The sequence below is a fragment of the Alosa pseudoharengus genome, unplaced genomic scaffold (assembly GCF_046254945.1).
Source record: "Alosa pseudoharengus isolate Yale_2024_CS ecotype anadromous, Long Island Sound unplaced genomic scaffold, YU_APseudo_1.1 YU_APseudo_1.1_scf_13, whole genome shotgun sequence".
In the NCBI taxonomy this organism is placed as follows: domain Eukaryota; kingdom Metazoa; phylum Chordata; class Actinopteri; order Clupeiformes; family Clupeidae; genus Alosa; species Alosa pseudoharengus.
The window spans coordinates 16,196,164-16,218,328 of NW_027468598.1; the positions used below are offsets into that span (position 1 = coordinate 16,196,164).

At 45.3% G+C, this 22,165-nt stretch overlaps 1 protein-coding gene across 1 annotated transcript in view; it reads right to left on the reverse strand.

The window, feature by feature from the left end:
• Window positions 1-4,635: 4,635 nt before the first annotated feature.
• LOC143121727 (LHFPL tetraspan subfamily member 6 protein) overlaps window positions 4,636-22,165 on the reverse strand; it is a 53,596-nt gene continuing 36,066 nt past the window's right edge. Inside the window, exons 3-4 of the mRNA XM_076282289.1 lie at window positions 8,898-8,996; window positions 4,636-5,754 (exon numbers count right to left, since the gene is read on the reverse strand). Of these exons, the coding sequence (XP_076138404.1) occupies window positions 5,636-5,754; window positions 8,898-8,996 (218 nt within the window). The 3' untranslated portion in view covers window positions 4,636-5,635. The remainder of the gene's footprint in view (window positions 5,755-8,897; window positions 8,997-22,165) is intronic.

Sequence of the window (22,165 nt, forward strand, 5' to 3'; positions counted from 1 at the left end):
CATTCATCCAGACTAACTTATTAAGTAACTAAAACTGGATGAGTTTTGTTTGAGGAGATAAAAAACAGAAGCAAAGCTTGCCTCCAGGAAATACAAATTGCTTTGTGGGTGAAAGAAAAATCCAGACCAAAGAAGGTAAGAGTATTCAATGTCAAAGAAAAGGATGCCGACAAACATCATTTTATGTTACGGGATTAACCTGAATGCTGGTTTATTTGGCCCATTTTAGATAGCATTATAAAACTAAACATTGCACTGACATCTGCCCACAAACATTTGGGAAAAGCAGTGCATAGAGAAAGCAGACCTCCTTAGAGTGCCAGAGAGAAAAGCACTGAACATGTGTTGGTTGTTCCCAGTGCAAAACAATACAAGCTGCTTTGATGTTTATGCCTGATAGCAGAAATAGCCTCTGACAATAGCTTGCAATTCCTGGGCATCTCACACATTGATTAACTTGTGAGTTTAGGATTCTGTTAATAATTTGCCTCAGAAGGATCATGGTTACTGGAAGTGGGTCTTGTATAATTTCGCAATCTATAGTGTAAACCTCAGACATGGTCTCTGATGTGAGCCTTCTGGCCATCAACAGAGCTCACGCGTGCTGGAAACAGGCCGGCCTTTCTCCACTTTCAGAGAATGGATTGAAGGGCTGATGGCTACAGTCACAGTGTGACCTGAGTGTGGACCTATGTTAATAGTGTGTTCATGTGGCTGGGAAGTGGGAAGGTTTCCACTTCTAAATACTCCTACTTCCAAAGTGAGAGCGTTCACTATGTTGAGTGATGTCAAAACAGTTCAGGTGTGATGTACCCCCCCCCCCCCCACCACCACCACCAACACTATTCTCCCACTTCCCAGTTGCTCATGAATGCACCATGAAGGTTCAGAAATGGAGTGTTGTGGTTAGCATGTTCTATGCTAATGTATTAGGCCTACTGTCATAACATTTTTTATGCCTCTGGCTCTGACTCAAAGCATGGTCTGCATTGCATGACCTGTGTTTTTATATCACTGAAGGAGGATGTGGAAAAATGTTAAAATCTTTCTGGTAAATCTCCTAAAATCTTTGTGGTAAATATCATCAGAGTTTCAACACTCAGTGGATATGGTGCATTAGGCCACAGAAGGAGCACCAAAAAGCTCTCTGGTTCGACCAAAGTCAACGATTTGATCCGTAAAACTTCAGATGAGTCTCTAAGGAATGTCACAGAAAGTGGATGGAGAAGAAGATGTAGACCTACTCCCTTAAACACACTTAAACATGCTCAATCACACTCTGTCCACACAGCGTTCCCATCAGTGATAAAATATGGAAATTCAAAACCCTCTCATGGAGCATCTTGAAGTGCATTAAAACCCTTAAAATCTGTAACACCACCAGTTTTACCCCGACCTGTATGTCTACTGTTTCTGGAAGCTAGGCTAGATGAACTGTCAGTGTAAGAGGAGCCTTTAGAGAGCGCAAATGACATCAAAGCTATTTAAGACACTGCCAAGGATAATATGAAGAGTTTAGTTCCAAAACGTTAAATATCAATTTGTGCAGTTGCGTTGTTTTGATTGAGTAAAGATTTATTTGTTTATTTATTTTCAGTTATGTATTGAAGTGTCATCTGGTGTTGGCGTCTTTTTCATGTTTTCTGCCCATACGAGCCTGGGCCTTAACAAGACACTGAAGGATAACATGTATTCAAAAAGCTCTAGTAGAGTTGAAGTTGTGCACATGATGTACACCGTTTCGAGTTTGAGCAACTTTTTGCAACATCCACTCATTTTGAACACTGATGGTAATTTTCATACCACAGATGAATGAATACCCAGTCAGGCCAGTGGTAGGAAAAAAGCAGAGTTTTATACAATGACAGCATGACTTGGCATAAAGTTCCACCAACCTCTCTAACTACAAGGAAATAGTTAGGGTTCAAGTATCCTTCCAGGTTGACGGGAGATGGTGTTGATCATCCCATCTTACCAGTCCCACACTGACACTGAATCAGACCCTGATTTGTGCCAACCTGGCAATCCAGAGAAGATTACTGACGCAGGGAATGCACCCATGCAAAACAGCAAAACACTGCAAAACCATAATATTCCCTCTAATCTCTAAACACAGTCACACACAGATTTACACAGGGACAGTATTGTCCCTGTGTAAGAGCAGAATGAAATAACAGTCATCTCATAATGTGGAAGAACACATAACAGGAACACCACATAAACTACTTATGAATATAGAAATCTCAAGCTCCAATTCCAATACTCTCAATTCCCCCTTTCGAAGACATAACGACTTTGAACACACACATTCTCTCTTCCATGCAGCTTACAGTACATCCACTCTTACAAACTCTACTCCGTCATTGCATGCACTTTTCCACCTTTCCACCAGAAGCTCTATCATATTCCCTAGACACTCTTTTTCTATTAGTCAATACATTTATGTATTGAAGTTTCATCTGGTGGTGGCATACCTTTCATGTTTTCTGCCCATACGAGCCTGGGTCTTAACAAGACACTGCCAAGGATGACATTTATTCAAAAAGCTCTAGTGGAGATGAAGTTGTGCGCATGATGAGCATGGCTGATGCACACCATTTACAGTTTGAGCAACTTTTGGCCTCTCAGCCAACACAACTCACAAGACAAGATGACACCTTGTGAGCTAATTCGACCCTAAGCCATGCCTTATATGGGTTAAACATTGTTCACTTTCTTTACTTACCGCTTTGGACCACTCCAGTTGCAGCAGATGTACATGACATAAAATAAATAACATATAGGCCCGTACATCAGCAGGAGGGAACAAAGTCTACAAGCCAGGAAATCCTAACTCGGGTCAATTTGACAGTTAACTTCTGAAACACATGCAGTTCAGCCAAGACATCATGCTGTGCAAGGTGTTTTAAGTATTGCATTGCTCTTGCCCTGTCTTGCAGTGCTTGATAGCCCACTAGCAATTAAGCTGACATTACTGTCAGCTTGTGGACTGCACTGGCTTTTTAACATTGTGGGTTTCTGCCCAAAAGCTGTCACAGCAGTGATTCTTCCTGATACACCATTGTAGCAGCAGTCACATTCCTTTCACTTACATACCATAATGGACAAAGAATGACATTATGGTAGATGGGCCCACACACCATTGCTGGGCACATTTGTGCACCATGAGTTGCCGCCATTTGTTGAAAACAGCCTGGCAAGACTCTGAATTACTGGGCATTGCTGATTGTATGGAGCATTTCCCACCCAATCATCATTGCCGAACTGCTGTTCTCGCCGTTCGCACAATCAGCAAACAACTGCTGGAGAGTCACTCTCTCGCTCACTCTCTCTCTCTCATCCTCCTCCTCGTTCGATCTTTTTCATCCTCTCTCTTCTTCCTCTCGTGCTTGACCCAAATATGTCAGCGCATGTTGATGAGACATCTTGCCGACACTCGGTAACCGTCGTGTGGCTTATCATGCGGTGGAGGAGATCAGAGAGGCTGCCTGCGGAGTCTGTGAGCTGTGGGGTGCAGAGGGTGGTGGCGGCGATGAAGGCCCTGGCACCTTCAGCTCTGGAGTACATGGGGAGCATTAGGGGACCACTGAAGTTTTGCAGGCAACGTCAGACAACAGTTGGCTAATGAATCTGAATGCATTTAATAGAGGCACAAGTTCCTCATGCTATAATCTGCATCAGATACATACAACGCCATTGTTGCTTTATGATGCCAGCGCTGCATTCACTGCAACATAGCCTACTTAGCCTAAGAGTGGCATTTGATCAGGCAGGTTTACAAACTATTATTTGGAGCCAGAGTGTAGTTCATTCTTGTGAAGGAAGAATGTTAGCTTGAGAAGAGGACACACTACTGTGTCAGTGTCACAGTGGTAAACAACACTTGCACTCATTTAGTATTCCTGTCATTTGAGAGCTATTAAGAAGGGTAGAGATAAGACTCTTTGGCTGAGATGCCATGATAAGGGAGAAGCACTTGTGCCACAAAATAGGCCTATGTACACATTGTACATCATGCATTTACTGCATTCCTTTTTAGTTTTCAGGTAGGTGTAGGCCTAACAATATCTTCTGGTTGTTTCCTTGGACGAGATTAGTTTGCCTTTATCTCTCTTCTGAATTTTTTTAGAAAGGTCCCAGACCGCAAGATGCTTTTGTGATGGAAAGTGTCAGTTAACCCTCCGACTCAATATAATAACCCCTGAGCAACCATTTGAAGCCATAATAATGGTTTCAACAGTGTGCCAACACTGTGCCAATCATTTACAGGCTCACTGTTGGCACACCACGCCACGTGTGTTTTTTTTAAATATCAAAGCAACATCCTACAAAAGGATACACTGTAAATATATCTTATAAATTGGATCTCAGTCTACTTGGATCTTAGAAAAACCTGAATTGAGGACATAATCCTTGCTCCAACACTGCCCCTGCTGTGAAACCCTTTATTTGTGCGAGCAAATCAGCGCTAGCATTGCCGTCCTCTCCAAGTCTCTCAGATGTAAACTGCTGCTTCATAATCTAATGAGAGAAATTCTGTTGTTGTCAAGGTGATAGATTCTGCAAAGCAGGATTTGCATAAACTACAGAGGCACAGGAGTGGGAAGTCAATCAAAGCTAAATAACACGGCAAAGTCAACCATAATAAACAGTGTTTATTTACAAACACAAAAAAACAATAAAAACAATAAATGGCTTCATATTTTTCTTTTCCTTTGTACAAAAAGGTGTATGCTCATATGATACATACATTGTCAAACACAACATATACATACCTATAGCATACATCAACCAATAAACATTATGATAAGGTGTTATGGACCTACATTTGGGTTGTATACTATGGAGATTATTGCATTTTAATGATGCACGTAAGGCAGATATATGCTAAAAATAAAATATATGTGTAGGGTATATAAAGTGTGTAGGGGGGGGGGGGGCACTCCACAACAACAACAAAGTCAGTTTTCTTTTCTCTTTGTCACAGGGCACACTACCACTAGAACGTCACCAACCAGCAAGATGAAAGTCAAAAGAAAAAGCTCTAATTCAAAAAGAGTTACTTGACAGTGATACAGAAAGAAAAAATATTGGTCCTTTAACTTTTTTCTTTTTTTTTGTTTGTTGTTGAAGTGGTTGTCCTTAAAGTCGAACTGCTTTAGAAGCCAGTCTGTTCAGACGACACAATTGTTGTGTAGCTGTGCTGCGCTCCTTCTCATAGTCGTAGGAGGCCCAGGCGTCATCGTACGTGAGGAGCCCTGTGACTGTCAGGGCATGTGCAGGATCTTGCCTTTAGTGTGTGTCCCTGATTTATACAACAAACAGACAAACACACATACACACACACACAAACCTTCTGTTTTTTTAACTCTCAATTCCTCTGTCTGACACACAGCTTTTCTCCAAAACAAAAAGAGACAGGCAGACACACACACACACACACACACACACACACACACTTTTTGACTTGTGCCTCTCGTGCTTGCTTGCTCTGCCTCAGCGCCCGTGGCTGTGTTTTGTCACTTCACAGCCCCCCTCTCTCTCTCTCTCTCTCTCTCTCTCTGTCCCTCTCTCTCTCTCTCTCCTCTCTGTCCCTCTCTCTCTCTCACTCTCTCTGTCTCCTCGGCTTGTTGCTCTAGTACGGGTACTGCTTCTGCTTCTTCCCAGCAAAGCAGGCCAGCCAGGTACACAGCAGCATGGCAGACGCCGCCCCCGCGCCCGTGCAGTAGTACGCCCAGCCAATCTGACAGGAACCTGGAGAGAGAGCGAGAGAGAGAGGGGGGGGGGGGAGAGCTTAGATTCATGATTCATTTTATATGGATTATAAAGTGTGGCAGAATCTATATTTCATCAAAAACCTGCCCTTTCCCGCTGTGGCGTGGGCATGTATGTAATATCAGTACATGTGCGGGACGTATGGATGTATGCATGGTGGCATTAGACAGCTCTGCGAGCTAAATGCATTGTGGGGAATTTATATGCCTGCTGCATTGTATGCAGGTAAATTTATGACTGAATGGGAAATTGCCACAGCTTCCGCTGGAGTAACTGGTTTCATGGTAATGCAAGTTCCATTGGGATAGAAGATACATAGTGCACACAAATGCATACCTACACACATGCTTACACACACACACACGCACACGCACACGCACACGCACACGCACACATACACACACACACACACACACCCACACACACACACACACACACACACACACACACACACACACACACACACACACACTCATGCATGCATGCACTCACACACAGACACACAGACACACACACACACACACTCACAAACATAAACACAAGGTGAACTTTTTCTGAATTTTCTTCCAGGGCTCTGGGTTTTCTCTGCCTCGTGTTAGACATGTCTATCCTTGGCAGATGTCACTAAACAAAACAAAACTGGCTCGCTGGAAGAGATGGACTGCAGAGTTGACGTGCGTTACTCAACAAAGCATAACATATGTTTACAGTCCTGGAGGTTCGCACACATACGCTAAATTTGTCACTTCTTTTCTTCCCAAAGGGAGAAGGAATGTGAGAGAGAGAGAGAGTGAGAGAGAAGACAGAGCTTAGTTTTCAACTCACTGCACCACTGCCACTATGAGAGGAATGAGAATATACACACAGTTTTCAAAGAGAATCTTGACATGGAATTTACTTGGGGTGAGGCTTCCAGCTTTCAGCTGTGAGACTATATGGAGACACTAACAAACCCAGCAATGCAATGGATGAAACGAACAAAAACTTAACAAACAGAAAGTATTAATGCTGTTCTAGCTTTTGTACTTGCACCAAATTACCACACACACAGTCCCCAACGGGTTTGTCGTAACTGCGTATCCAGCAGTCTGGCTCCAAGAAAAAAATGACAAGCCAGTCAGATCTTTCCCTGATGGTTCTTTGCACTCACGCTAACATCCAGGCTAGCAATTACAGCTGTTCTCTGGGGCTTCAAGCTGAATGGTAATGCCCCTGTTCTGATGTCCGCAGAGGGATGGACTGACATTTGCTGACCCTTTTTAGTTAACTGTTAAGCTTGAGAAAACTGGCTAAGGAGTTCTTTGTAGAAGGAGTGTGTATGATGCTGGTAAAGGAGCCAATATTTGTCATAGCTGCACAGTGCTCAGTGGGCCGGGATGAGAGATAGAGTCTGTCCGTGCACTGGCAAGGGACCCAAAAGCAAGAAAAATTCTGCCGAGAAAATACATTTCTTATGTATGCGGGAGGTTGAACGGAATGAATAAATACAAAAATGAAAAGTGTTGCCGGAAATAAATCACCTTTCATGAAGGACTATTTTCCTCCCTCCAAATAGGATATGTGAAGTCGTAACCCCTGTCAAAACTGCACTGTTAATGATACACTAAATAAAGGATGATAAACTGGAGATACTCCCTCCCCTGATTTTCTTCCTTAAAATGATATAACTACTTTATTTTCAGAGAACCGTTTCTTTTGAATATTTAAAACACTGCTTTCATTCCTTTGGCAACGTAACAGATCTATGAAAAAAAGACGGATGCCTTCATATCTTGCTGTGCCACAAATAACAATCATAGGGCAAAATGTCTTGTTTCCCTCCTGGTTGTATGCATGAAAGTACAGACAAGACTAAGATGATGATGACGATGACGATGATGATGATGGTGGTGATGAAGATGATGAGAAGCAGAGAAACAAGGGGCTGCAGTGGCGTGCGTAGCACCTCTGGGATCTATATCCCTGGGGTTGAGCACAGAAAAAGATCAAAGCGCTTCCCAAAGATGTGAGCCGAACATCAGAGCATGGCAGAGCTTCCTTTGTAAGACTTATTCCACCCAGACACACACACACACACGTTCCACACACACGTTTTATGCACACACCTGCAGATATGCAGACCCATGTGTACACACAGGTTCATGCTCACGCTCTGTTTTTATTTCCTATTTATGGATTTCTGTGGCAACACACACATACACAGACCCATCTGCAGCACACATGTTAAACTCAAAGGTGAACGTGCACACATACACGCACACACACACACATACAGATGCACGCACGCACGCACACACACACACACACTGATGTGTGTATGCATAGGCCTGTGTGTACCTATCCTGCACTTAGTTTTCAATAAGACAATAACAGTTGTGCAAGAGGTTTTCTTATTAATTGTGTTCTCACTGGGCTGAACAAAAAATATTACGGTATAAAAACACATTTTGACAGTTTGTGAAAGTGTCCACAAAAGATAGACAGCTCCCCCGTGTCTGAAAAAAAAAAAATAACGGCTGATATGTTTATCTGTGTGATTCTTCACAGTTCTCAACTGAATTCCACTGACACATATTATAATGCTGTCAGCCCGTCCTTCAGATGTCACCACTAATGTTGTCTGGTCCAGCCCAGGGGCCCAGCAGCAGGTGAAGGACCCGCGTATCACATGATGTGTTTCCATTATAATAAGATCTGCTCGCCTGAAGCACAAGGCCTTTCTCTCTCATGAGAGGGAATTGACTGAACATTGGAGGACACCATTGTAATACTTCAGCACAATGATAAGCCAAGGTGTGTTCATGCATTGTCCTTGTTCCTGCTGGACACTATAAGATAACTGGAGGCAGAGGTCATTGTTTTCCACTAATCTATGCACCTGAAAAGAGTTTTGTTACAGTTAGAGATCGAGAACAAGTTACTTTTTCCCTTTTGTCTGTCTTTCTCCTAGCGTTTTGTAGAATCCCTTTCATCTTTCTACGTTTGATCACGGTTGATTACCTTGATGTGTTTGATGCACGAGCACTTGGGCTCAGGCTGACTTGGTTTGTTTTTGTGTTAGTTTGCACTACCTTTGGTCTTTTATCTGCTGATGTGAGGTGCCGTGTTGGTGGTGGTCTTACCCAGCTGGAACTGATCCGATCTGTTGTCGCACGTCTGCTGGACCTCCTCACTGTCCCAGCCGAGCGGGTAGAGGGCACATCCAGAACCGATTAACAGTCCTGAGGAAGAGAAGGAGAGGGAGAGAGGGTGAGATTTTAGATGTGAAGATCATAACGGTAAATTATGCAAAAGCTCTAGCAAATGCCTTTGGGCCAATGTGTGCTCTTCAGCAGCCGAGACTGGATTTCAGACCCCCCCTTATACACACACACACACACACACACACACACACACACATACACACACACAAAAGCCGTTTATCTCCCAGCCAAAGCTCAACTTTGAACAACCCGTGACTCTACATGCCCGAGATGATGGATAACTTCAAACCCACGCCCGTGCCACCTCTGTGAGCCCTGCCTGGCAAGCATCCCTCCTGCTCTAGCCAGCTTGGCATCATGCTGATGCAATGCCTGTCATCTTTTTCATTACGGCATTACATCTCGGAGCCCGACGTCTGGGGCCAATATACTGGCCCCTCCATTTCACACACACACACACACACACACACACACACAGCCATGACACTGCAGCACCGCAGAGGTTGATCTAAGGGAGCGCCTTATGTGTCTCTGGCAGCCAGAGGTATCAGAACCCCCAAGGGTGTGTGTGTGTGTGTGTGTGTGTGTAAAAGAGAGAGACACGCTCTTTGGGGCGAGTGGGAGCTGCAGCTGGAGGCAGAGAAGTGCTGGCCTGTGGGTCCCATGGTAAGTGGCTTTGCGATCACATTAGCTTAATCCTCGCCAATTTGCCTCTCGCCCTGCTATCAGTCTGGAGGAGACGAACAGTTAGTGGGGCACAAGGGATGGGTGTGTGTGTGTGTGTCTCTCTGTGTGTGTGTGTGTGAGAGAGAGAGGGTTTTCTCTTTTGTCCGAGGTGGGGGTGGGGGGTGGGGGTGGGTTTGGACTGATTACCCCGTCAGCCAGTGGCACGGCCTTACTGCAGCCGGTCACAGATAACGAGCTGGAATTAATCGTCACTGTCGCTTTGCCGGGGAACCGCGCTCGGCCAGCACGCGTGTGAGTGTGTGGTGAGGGGGTGCTTTTTAGCCTACACAGACAGACAAACACACTCACTGTCTCACGAATGCACATGCACACTCTCACACTGTCTTTTACTTGCTGACTTCCTCCCTCTCTCTAGGTGCATTTCCCAAGCAATTTTCAACTATATACATGTGAAAACACACACACACACACACACACACACACTCTTCATGACTTTTTCACAAATACAGATAACACATACTCGCACTTGAAAGTAATTGTGGTGAATAATTACTTAATATTAATCTTAGACTGGCGAACTTCAGGAAAAACTCAGGAATCAGGTTTATTCTGTTACAAGCTGAGAGGGTACAAAAAAAGGTCTATGGTCTATGTAGGCCTATCCCAGGCCTGAAAGGCCTAGGTTGGCCTGTAGCCAACTCCTCCTCTCTTCCGCTCTACATCCTTAGTCTGAAAATCCAAAATCTAAATCTGACAAACATTTCAGTTTAGTTACTTTTAAATGCTTTAAACAAAGAACAAAATGGCGCCAAGAACAAGCCCACATGATTGGTTCTCCAGTTGGCATCAGACACACCTACTCACACACCTATTTCACACCTATGCATTCTTATCAGAATAGCATGAGGGGAGATATCATATATATCAGAAATATCACTTATAGAATGTTCCAAACATTCTCACAATCAAATCATTACAAACCTTGTACTGAGACTATCAGAATGATACCAAACATGAATACATTTACATTTCATGTCACATAGATACATTATATCAAGGTAGCATCCTTTGTCTTGTGTACCTGATAGTCCTTAACCAGCACATTAGCATTCCATTGGGGGAGGGGAGGGTGTCTTTGTTTAAACCAAGAAGGGTTACATGGCTAACTAAAAGCAGTCTTGAAGTTAAATTATTATCCATTTTAACCATAAATTTATTGCTATCACACTCATTTAAACTTGACTTCGCACACACACACACGCACACACACAAGTTACCACCCAAGAGCGCTACGGGCCCAATCCTAACATGCATAATTTTACATCTGCCAAAGTAATAGCATGGCGTCTTCCAGCACCTGTGCATTCATTTGCATTAAATCCTGAATTCAGACTGTGAATGCACGCTCATTAGAAACACAAACATCCAAAAGCCCACCCTACAAACACCCACACGCCATAATGAACACAGCCAAAGCTTTCCGAGCTCCAAACTCCAAGCTTTCCGGAGCGAGGGTGCGGAGCACGCACGAGCGGGCGAGAAAGAGTGTGTGTGTGTGTGTGTGTGTGTGTGTGCTTTTGCGACAGATCTGCTATCCTGCTAATTCATGAATGCCGCTCTCCAAATTCCACAGGGGGTTCATGAGGCATAGATAAATAACCACACACCATGTCTATTTGTGGAGGGAGTCTGAGGAGGAGGCATCAAAACTTGCGCGGTACGCTGAAACTCTCCGAGGATTTGCGCGAGAAGCAATCATGGGGTGTGGGCCCCATTATGTTTGCACAGTGGCGAAGATTTAATGCTGACTATCTTGGAGTCTGCTATTTCTCACTGGGGGAAAAAGGTGGGGGGCTAGAAAGCACACAGTGTTGTGAATCCTTTGAGACTGGTGCTTACTGACTGGGTCCCTAAAACCAGCCAGTTTGGATTTGGCAAGTTGCAACAACTGCACCACTAACCACAGTGTGTCCCCCATCCGCCCCCCCCAAAAAAACTAAAACTAGTTTTACAATGGTGCCAACCTCCCCCCCCCCAAATTGGCTGTTGCGTGCACTTTGCGCCGCCTCATATCTCAAGACAGGCGCTCTGTGTTATGGGCCAGAGCGTATTCTCGCATTCGCCCGTGCCGGCGGATCAATACACATAAATCACTGACGTTTCCCCATGAATGGCGCCCATTCTTTTGACACCAGTCGCCCCCTTTTTTTTTTTCAAGCCCGCAATTTGGATTAAAATCAATGTGCTGTGATTCACTGACATTTCCTGATGAACACTGAGAAGGATTCCCTGCGTGCCTGACTCATTAAGGGTAACGGATCAGAGGGGAGAGAATATCGCTGCTCTCTCCGTTTCTCTCCCTCTACCCCCTGTCCATTCTGCTCTTTCTTGTGTTGATCTCTTGCTTTTTGATGTAGCGGAGGCCTTTCTTCGCCATCCACCCTTTCCCTAAAATCAGTGCTCTTTCAGAGGAGGTCTGTTTTTGATGTGTGGATGTTCTCTGCACTGAAGATACAGAGAGGGAACTCTTCAGCATCAAAGGACTAGGGCTTTTTCTTGGTGGGGGAGGGGGGGGGGGGGTTCAGTGACTAGGCTGAAATGCTGTTGCCTACGTCCCACTTGTAGCTTTCCTGTTGAGTGAGAGGAGAAAAGGTTTTTTTTAAACAGCATTTTTTTTTTGGGGGGGGGAGATTTGTTATATAATCCGTTCATCTGCTGAGAGACGAGACTGCAGTCTGAATTTGTAGCTGTTAGGAGGGGCGCATGTTGTGACGGTAATGTATTCATGCTGAATATTAAACAAAATCATGGATTCTCTTTCAAGTTGTGAGCAATGCCAGGAAGATAAGGAAGCATGTAATCAGTCTGAAATGCCTGAGGGCGGTGCGAGTGAAACAAAGGCAAAAGGGAGGATGGCTCGGTACCCTTGTGCAGAACTTCAGGAAAAGAGGGACAGGAGGAGAGAGAGGGAAAGAGACATGGAGAGAGGGAACAACAAAATAGAGAGAGAGAGAGAGAGGAAGAGGGGGAGGGAGTGGGAGGGAGGGAAAGGGAGAAAGGGTGAGAGACAGACAGTGAGAGCATCCAGGAAGTCAGCCAGATGGCACAGGAGAACGTCCTACTCATTCATTCCCTTTCGCCTGGTGCCAGACACTAAGAAGAGAGGCGAGGAAGGACAGGGCAGATAGGTAGCTCATCAGGATGGGACGTCACCTGCCAAAACTTTCATCCGTCCTTCCCCCTGCCTCATCATCCAGATGCTTTATTCATGGAGTCGACTGGCTAACAGCAAAAAAAAAAACCCAACAGTCATTAGTTTAACAAAGTCAACCTGTCACAGCAGACATCTGTGTGAGTCAAGTATCTGTTAAACAAATCAAGCTCTAAAACAAGGACAAGGGAAAACACTGATGTATCCAAAAGGAATGCTATGATGTAATGACCCCGGAGTCTTCTTGTTTCTTATGGTGACTCCTCACGCTAAGCTTAGCAGATCTCTGAGCTTAAGTCTCCACAGCAGTGTTCCATGTACCATATACAGTACTGTAGGTCTTAAGCACGTGCTAACCCACTCCGCGGCTTTGCACTTACAGTAAATAAACTCATGTCGTTATGCAAGCAAAGCCGCATCAGTCTACCCTTGAAAATATGTAGGCATGCAAGAAAAAAAAGAAAAAAAAAATGCGTCCACACCAGGAGTGTGAAATGAATGCTTTGCCGCCATACCGTGCGGGCTGCCTTATTCCGCGCCTGCTCGTTTCAGCAGCCTTTATAGCTCATACTTAAATCTGCAGAAATCCCATCCTCCACACTTCTCATGTGGGTTATTGAGAGATGGAAAATATGAGGTGATGGTGGTGGTGGTGGTGGTCGGTAGTGAGTGATGATGGGTAGGGAGGGTGGCATGCAAGGAGGTGGGAGACGATTACCAAGAATGGGAACAGCCACCGCGCACATGTTTATGTGCCAAGATGCCAGAAGGAGGGGGGGGGCGAAGGGGCACAAGGGGCCGGAGGGCTGGTGAGAACAAGGCCAGTGGCAGCGAAGCGTGCTGCGAGGTTTTTTATTTCTTCCCAGGCCACTTCTGTGACTGCTTCGCCTACACTGCCAACGTGGACAATCTAGTGCTGGCACGGACGTCAGTCCCTCCTCGCTGGTAGCCTACTTCAGGCCCCGTGTGCCTCTGAAAGGGCTTGAGAAAATACTCTGAAGTGATAATGCTTTCACGGGACACCAGCCGAGCATGCTTTATTTGTCAACTCTGAAGAAGATCATATATCATCAGTTAGAAATCCTGGTTCATCACTTCACACTTTTTTTTTTCACTTTTTGACCTTTTGACTTTATTCAGCGTTTTGATACATAACACTAGGCCTATACAAACATTATTGAAGCAATAGGCCTCTAATAAATAGACTAATCTAGTTTTCAAGTTTCCATTATGATATGACATTAGGTCATATTGCAGAGGGTTGTTTTTGAGGCATTACCGCTAAAATGTAACCACTCCAGAACCCCATTTGAATGTGGTTGTGTTTTCACACATCTGCTCAACTGTCAACGAAAACAACACAGCTGAAGGTCTTCCAGTCAGTCATTCCGATCCCATCAGCGTTCGGATCAGCCTGCAATTAGGAGTGTCGAAATGGGCAACAGCCGGAGCCGCCGCCGTTAGCAATGCCACACTGAGATGAAATGTGTTTGTTTCAGGGAGGGTTTGACAACTGCAAAGAGGTGCTTTGGTTTTCAGTAAAAACCCTAAACAGGGCAATTAAAGTTGGGTGTCATAAATCCACCAACCCTCTACTTTTGACCCTTTGGTAAGCAGTTATGTGGCCTTAACCAACCCCACACTTTCACACTGAGCTCCCAACAATAGCTTTAATCTAAAATGCCATTGTCTACCATGAAGTGCGTACTCATGTCACTTGAAATTAACTCGCACAGAATTGATGAAATCCAATTGAGCAAAACGGCTCGGTTTTGGAATACTTTCTGTGTTAGTACTGGGTACACGCTACATTAATTTCCGTTATTGCGCTGCTTACCGTTCCCCAGTCCACTTTAGCGCGTGGGCTAACTCGGGCGGTTTCCATAGTAACCAGCCTGGCGGAGGGGATTGGTTGATAGCTGTCCAGAAGAATGGTCTGAGTGGGTGGTGAAGAGGATGGAGAGGATCGACTGAGCGGATCGCTCTCCGTCTGCCTCCTCTCCCTAGCACTCGTCTGGCCAGCTGAAGTTGGAGCGAGTTTTCCAAGGAGGAAAGGGTTCAATGTGCATCAATAGCGCGTGTGTAAAACCAGTCCATCATCTGATGTGCAGGTTCCATTACTGTTGGCCATTAGGCAGGGGTTCGATATCTCTTTCAGCGTCTGCCTTAATGAGTCTTTTTTCCCCATTTAATTCCCGCTCAGATCTCTCTGATTGCTTCTCTCGCCATCTCTCCCTCTCTTCTCCTCTTCTCTCCTCTCCTCTCCTCTCCCTCTCCTGTCCTCTCCCTCACTCCATGTTCATTCACTCGGCTCCAGTCTCGAGTCAGGAGCCTGCCGCTCCAACCAGTAATTAAACACTCCTCAAACACTCTGCGAATACAAATCAGAGCGGCCTCTCCCGACGGGGGGGCTGGGGGGGGGGGGGGGTGTAGTGGAGTTAACTTCAGGCTGCTTCTTCTGCTGGAAGCCTCAGGTGATTGAATGGGTTGTTATAATTACAGACGTGGTGCCAGTGCCGGTGCTGGCCGTCATGTCCTGTCGGCGCTAACCGCTAATTTTAGGCTAATCCGATTTCATTACATGAATAACGACACGTCATTAACTAATATCTATTACATGAACTTTATCGTCTAGTCAGCCCGACCTGAAATGGGTCATAAAAAATCATTGTTTCACGTGGACTTTCAAACGTGACAATATCCCTGTTAAGCTTGTTGATCCTTGTCCTCTATTGTCTCTATTATTTCAAGTGGCTGGAAAGTATCTATTTTTACGGCCCCTTACGGGGAGGATGCTTGAGCTGTGAGGCAGGTGAGATCTTCATCCAGCTCAGGGGCTAGTTTGGCCCAGGTGGGGGCTGCCCCCTCCCCCCTCGGCCCCTGCCAAGGGCCCCTGCTGTCTGAATGCCAAAAGCCTGTCCTGTGTGAAACCCTCCGAAGGCTGGAGTGGGAGTGCCCTTTTGTCATCCAGTCCTCGTACCCATCAATGGCCGATTCAGGAGTTCTGTGCCCCCGGATCCACGCCCCACACAAAGGCATTCACGTTTTATTATTCAAAGGGCCCAGGGGGAAGAAAGGAAGGGCAGGGAGGAATAAAGGAAAGGAGAGAAAGTGGGTCTGGCTGAGGTTTTGGGTGATGAGAGAATGGGGCGACTTGAATGGTTTGGGTCGGTGCCCTGCTTGAAGGAAGACCCCAGGCTTTTTTGGAGAACTGGTGAAAGAGGAGAGAGAGAGAGAGAGGAGAGAGAGGGAGGGAGAGAAAGAGTGAGAGAGTTAGAAAGAGAGAGAGAGAAAGAGGAGGCAAGGAGAGGTGCTAAGATGACAGCCCTATAAAGCTGAGCAGGAAAAGAGAAACAAAGTGGCAGTTAGATATGAATAAACCAGCCAGGCAATCTCTGTCTATCCTCCAGAGATAGAGAGAGGGAATGAAGGCTATATAGGGGGAGAGACACACAGAGAGAGAGAGAGAGAGAGAGAGAGAGAGAGAGAGAGAGAGAAAGGGGAGATACAATAGACAGGGGAGTTAGAGAGAAAGGGAATGACTGTGAAAAGATAAGAAAATTGAAACACCCTACTATCAAGACTTTGCATGAATATCAACGTATCAGGAGTGCTATTTGACAACAGCTCAACAAACAATGGCTGCTTATCAGATAATAAATAGACTTGGTTAAATTTTATATTTCATATTTTTTCATTTCAGATATGAAAAAGACGCATTCATGCATGCAGTTGTCTAGACACAACAAAAGCTTTTTAATTCCCTCTCTCGCCCCATAGAAAAAGGCAGTTGGGAAAGAACATCAAGCAAAGCCTATTTAAGCTGCATCCTTGGAATTCTGAGGTTAGTCACATGCACAATGTAAACTCTGACCTCCGCCATAATCCTATTTAAACTCTGCTGAATCCGTGGGTCTCAAGCAATCTGGTTCAGGGCATTTTATTGTTATTTTCATTTTTTCTTTCCTATCAGGAGTCAGGAAACATTCCCATTTTTTGTTCAAATGCCTCCATGCAATTCAAATGAGAAGAACAGGAGCTTTAGCCCATGACAACCATGATCCAATACATCTGGTCCATTACATATGTGATTATGATCATGATGCAAAAAAAGCAATCACAAGTTTGTACGTGGCTTGTCTTTCCTATAATTATCTGAGAAAATTAACTTTTGTATCAATGCTTCCCTGTGCTGTTAAATCCCTTTTATTCAAGCTCACCCGTTCAATAAGAATCAGTGTCAACTTCGCCAATGTGCTGTGCCTATTCCCAAATGTTTTTATTACTGGGTATTGCCCCTTTTTCAGTTTTAACTGGATCAAGGAGGTATCTCCATGAGGAGTTCTGCCCCTTCCCAATTATCGACGTTGAATGTTCTTCTCTAAGCCCATGGGAGCATGCAAAGCATTCTGGGAGGCCGATGAAAAGGATCTGAAGGTTGAAGAGTGGTGGTGGTGGTGGGGGGGATGGGAGGGAAACATAGGGGAGTGGAGGAATTGGTTGATAGGGAGGCGTGAATCGGTGGGAAAGTTTTGGTGGGCGCTGTGGGAAGGTGCCTCCTGAAAGCTGAATGGTGGATATCAGAGTGATTGTGTGTCAAAAGCATGGGGTGTTTAATCTCTTCTGGCTCTGAGGACTAGCGAGGTGTTTTCTCTCTCTCTATCTCTCTCTCTTTCTCTCTCCCCATCTGACTCAAACAGATCTAATGTGTATTTATACTGATAACAGCTGTCCACACCGCTCTGGGAATGGGCTGTCAGCTTCCAGCTTCCACAATTGGAAAGGGAGGTCACGGTTCGACGGCATACAAACAGCAGATTATTTATTCTCTCTTAACTCCTCTCCGTTCAGCCTCCATTTGTTAAAACCAGACAGGGTAAAGCGCTTGCCTCTTTTGGTGGAAAGCCGCATGGTTTTACACTCAAATGACAGAGAGGAATTCCGAGTTAAAGATTGGCAAATCAATTTTGTGAGAACAACATGACCCCCACCCTCAAAGAAGTCTACGGGGTCAGGTCACACTGCACTGCCCCGTGGGCCTATGTCCCACTGGGATAGAGCCATCGTAGCCTGCCACATGTAACCAGATACCCGTTAAGAATGACCAAGACATACCCCCACCAATCACACGGTCAATAACACAAAAGAACAGCATATCACTGTGCACCATGCTTCTTCATTTCAGAGGGAATTGTTAAGCTCTGCATCAGAACCGAGAAGCGAGATTCCCCACACTTGTGCAACCGACCCCTTGGGAATATCTGAACAAAAAGACGCAAATCACTTTGACCCCGAGCTTTGTGTTTCACAGAGAACTAGTTAAAAAGAAAGAAGGTGGACATACTACACCCCCCCCACACACACACTCTTGTGTAGAGAATAAGCACAAAAAAGCCTCTCAGAAACATCTATTCTCTTGGTGTCAAAATGGTGCTCTATTCCAAGCAGTGGGGGAGCCATGGCACTGAGACAGACAGATATTGACAGTGCCTCCACCATGGACCAGTGTTCACGGCCGGGGTGACACATGCTCAATTTGTTCTATGTTCCAGTGTCAGTTCCTGCAGTCCCCACCGACCCACCTCCATGACTCCTCCAGCCCAGTTACAGCCTCCTGTCGGCGGGCCGGTGAGCAGAGCTTGCTGGGTTGCCTGGTCCGCATCGATCCGCTTCCTGTAACTCGTCAGGGGCTTCTGCGTTCGATGGCAGGGTTTATCTAATCAAATACTTAATGAATCATCCAGTTTGCCGTAGGGGCCAGCAATGAATTAAAACATCAATTAAGGTGGGAAAATAAACTTCCGCCTGATTGCAGACAACTGTAAAATGAGTGCGCTGACAAAGTGATTTAGAGTCTTGGCTAGGTGTACGACTCTTTCAGCTCGCTGAATTCTCGGCAGACTGTGGAGAAATAAAGGCTCCTGGTGAAACTGAAGGGCCAGCAACAGCAACAGCAACAACAGCTGCAACAATAATAGCCATCAGTTTGTAATCTTGGAATGTCAGAGGTGGTACAACTGGCCTGCGTGGGATTTAATTGACAGCTTCCAGATTAAAAAAGAACAAAAAAAAAGAACACAAGCCAAAAGAACTAAGGCCAATTGAGTTGCTAGTGCAAAGTCTAGCAAGCAGACTTTGAATGGTATATGGTACTGCATTTGTATGGTAAAGAAGCCATGAGAATCACACTCCTACTCTCTTCTCTCTCTTCTCTGTTCTCTTCTTTGGTTGGCCTGAGGCAGTCATTGCAGATTCCTGCCCTCTGAGCATATGACCAGACCACCACCTCTCTCTTCACAGCGTAGGCTAAATGGCAAAGTCAGATGGGAACGAAAGAATGTTTTTTGAGGGGGGAACAGGAATGCAAGGAGGGCCTGTGAGAAACATCCGCCTTTCCACTTTCCTCGCTCTTCCCAGAAATAAATATGCAGGCTCTTTGACAAGGCTAATTTCATTTTTAAATACATCTGTGTTGGGTGCCACCAAACACAAAAGAAAGATATACTGAGAGAAACAGAGAGAAAGAGAAGCCACGGTGTATTGTGGGGAGCATCGGTTGCATGAGGACAACATAAAAAGAAAGTGGTGAAATGACCCAGTTTTGATTGACACCTCCACACAGTGGAGAAAAGTCATGGGCAAAGACTCCTCCTTATCGCACCGACGTTACTCCTCAGCCAGTCATTTCATCTGCCTTAAAAGCACCAAACCTCTTGATGCTTGAAAGGTTTACAAAAGAGAGGTGGTTCAAAGCGCGATCGCTATAAAGGACGTCGATTTTGCTGAGGAAAGGTTTTTGGCAGCGGGTCCACGCATTTCCCATGACCCCCACCAGGGCTTTCGTCAGATCGTCTCGTCTGAGTGAGGAGGATAATGTCAGGAGAATCCGCCCCCTACTAACTGCCAAAGGCGATGTGTAAAAACAAAGAACCAAGTAGCTCTGGTTTGAAACGTGATGGCAAGAAGCTTCCAGAGTCCTCCTGATACAATGGCCGACCTGCAGGGTTTGTTGTCTTCAGAGCTCGCTGCTGTTTGCTGTGTCGGGGGTTTTAACCATGCACCTCTGCATCATGAATGCTGATGCGGTTCATGTCAGAGGACCTCCACCCCGCACAGGTCATTCGCCTCATCCCATCCCTACGTCCAGCTGAGCTCTCCGCCCCTTATTAGAGCTCTCCGCCTCTCATTAAAGCTCTCAGTGCTTGAGGGAATTAACAAATAAATAGATAAATCATAAGACCCAGCAGAAGGTAACGTTAGGCCTTTCAACAGACAATCAATCCTGCCTCCCTCTCTCTTGAATCAGTGAAAATGTATTCCAGTCAGCGTGAAAGGGCCTGCATAAGACATCGCTTCACAGGAGATGCTTCATCATTAGCTCAACAGGGCTCCAAACTGCAGGGCTTTTCGCAAAGAGGAAAAACACAATTGCATATGCAGCAAGCATTCACTTCGCTTTCCTTTGACAAAAGCCAGCCGGGTTGTGCTCCCCTTGGGCCGCTTGTACCCGCCGTCTGAGTACGTTGAGAATGTGGAGCCAGGAACTGGTGAAACCCAAAGCAACGCCTTGGCCTGTGCATGGCTGTGTCTGGTTTTTGCCTTTGCCTGTCCTACTGGAGCGTGACTGTTAGCTTCTGCGCCGATCGGAGTGATGGCTTTTGGCACACTGCTAAGTGTGAGGACTTGAGCAAGGAAAGAAGGAGAAGCTGAGAGGAGTTCATTACGAAGCATCAGATAGATAGCGGTAGATAGATAAATGGACCTTTGGACCTCTGGGAATCAACATGTCTGCTTATCTCAGCAAATGAAGACTTTTAACAAGTACGTTTGTGTGCTTCCACACGACAAGGCAAAAAAAATGGTTCATAAACATACTGTGGATAATGAGATGTTTTTATTGTTTTAAATTGATAGCCCTAAGCTTTATAGCTATGCTGGATTGCATAACTTGTAAAGGCTTGGCATCCCGTTAAATTCCCAATACCCCTAGGGTTTGCACCGCATTGTGTTCAATGAGTTTTCTTCTTTTAGCTGTAGCCATAAGTCTGCATACCAAGTCAAGTTTTTCTCCCAAAAGCCATGGCTTTTTATTATCATCTAAGTCCTTTCGGCTTCCCTAAGCTTCTTTTTTACTGCACGGATGCCACAATGCCTGCAGAAATGTGTATTTGGCAATAAATACTTCTTAAGATCACTGAAAGATAACCAGATAGTTGGGCCATCTGAAAGAAGGCGCCCGGAATGAATATGCCTCATAGAGCAGTGTGCTGGAATTGAGTTTAAACTGAAACAGGTTGGAACAGCGACTGTGAATTCCTGTGGGGCTTACGGCATTGGTGGCTTGATTTGTTTGGAGCACAAATGCTGCGCCACAGGACCTGCTTCTCCCCAGATGAAAGGGTAGTCCATGGAAAACCATCACATTCCATAGGCCATACCGAATAAATAGGACACACACACAACACACACACACACACACAAATACAAATACACATAAAACAAAATCAAGATGAAAGCTCACCACTACTGCACCTAAGGACTTCCCTACACCAACTTTCCACTGCCGCTTATTTTTTTTTGATTTGCACAAAAAAGGTGTAAAGCCACAAGCCATGTGGCCAGTGGTGACAGAAACCTTTTAGAGGTCAGCTCTGATATGAAGTGAGAGAGAAAGAGAGAAAAGGAGAAAGAGATTTGGGAGCTCATGCTGTGATGTCCCGAAGCAGACTATAAGACAAAACAAACACATTCTCTCTCAAAGAAACAGCCTTAAACATGACCCGAGGACACTTCATGGTCGAACTACGTAAAGAAATTGTTTGCAGTGGCGGTACATATGACAGGGCTTCAGAGATTTACCCCCCAAAATCTTTTGGTGGGGCCCACATAATTACTTTGAATGTTCAAACACACCCAGGCAGAGGAGGAGAAACAAAGAGCTGAGAGTTTTAACTGCTAGAGAAAATACAGGAGTCTAATAATAGCAGACTGCTTCAGAACATATCACTGTTTTCTAAGTCAGTGATGAGACAGAATGAGTAGGGAGAGAAGGATAGAGAGAGGAGAGAGAGAGAGAGAGAGAGAGAAAGAAGGGGAAAGAGAGTGGTACGGTGATTTCAATTTCAGGAGGACCTCTTCAGAGATCTGGCATCATCATCAACCTCTTTACTGTCAGGCAGAGGTAACTGCTCCACCATCCCTCCCCGTAACACACATCTCTCTCTCTATCTCTCTATCATGCACACACACACACACACACACACACACACACACACACACACACACACAC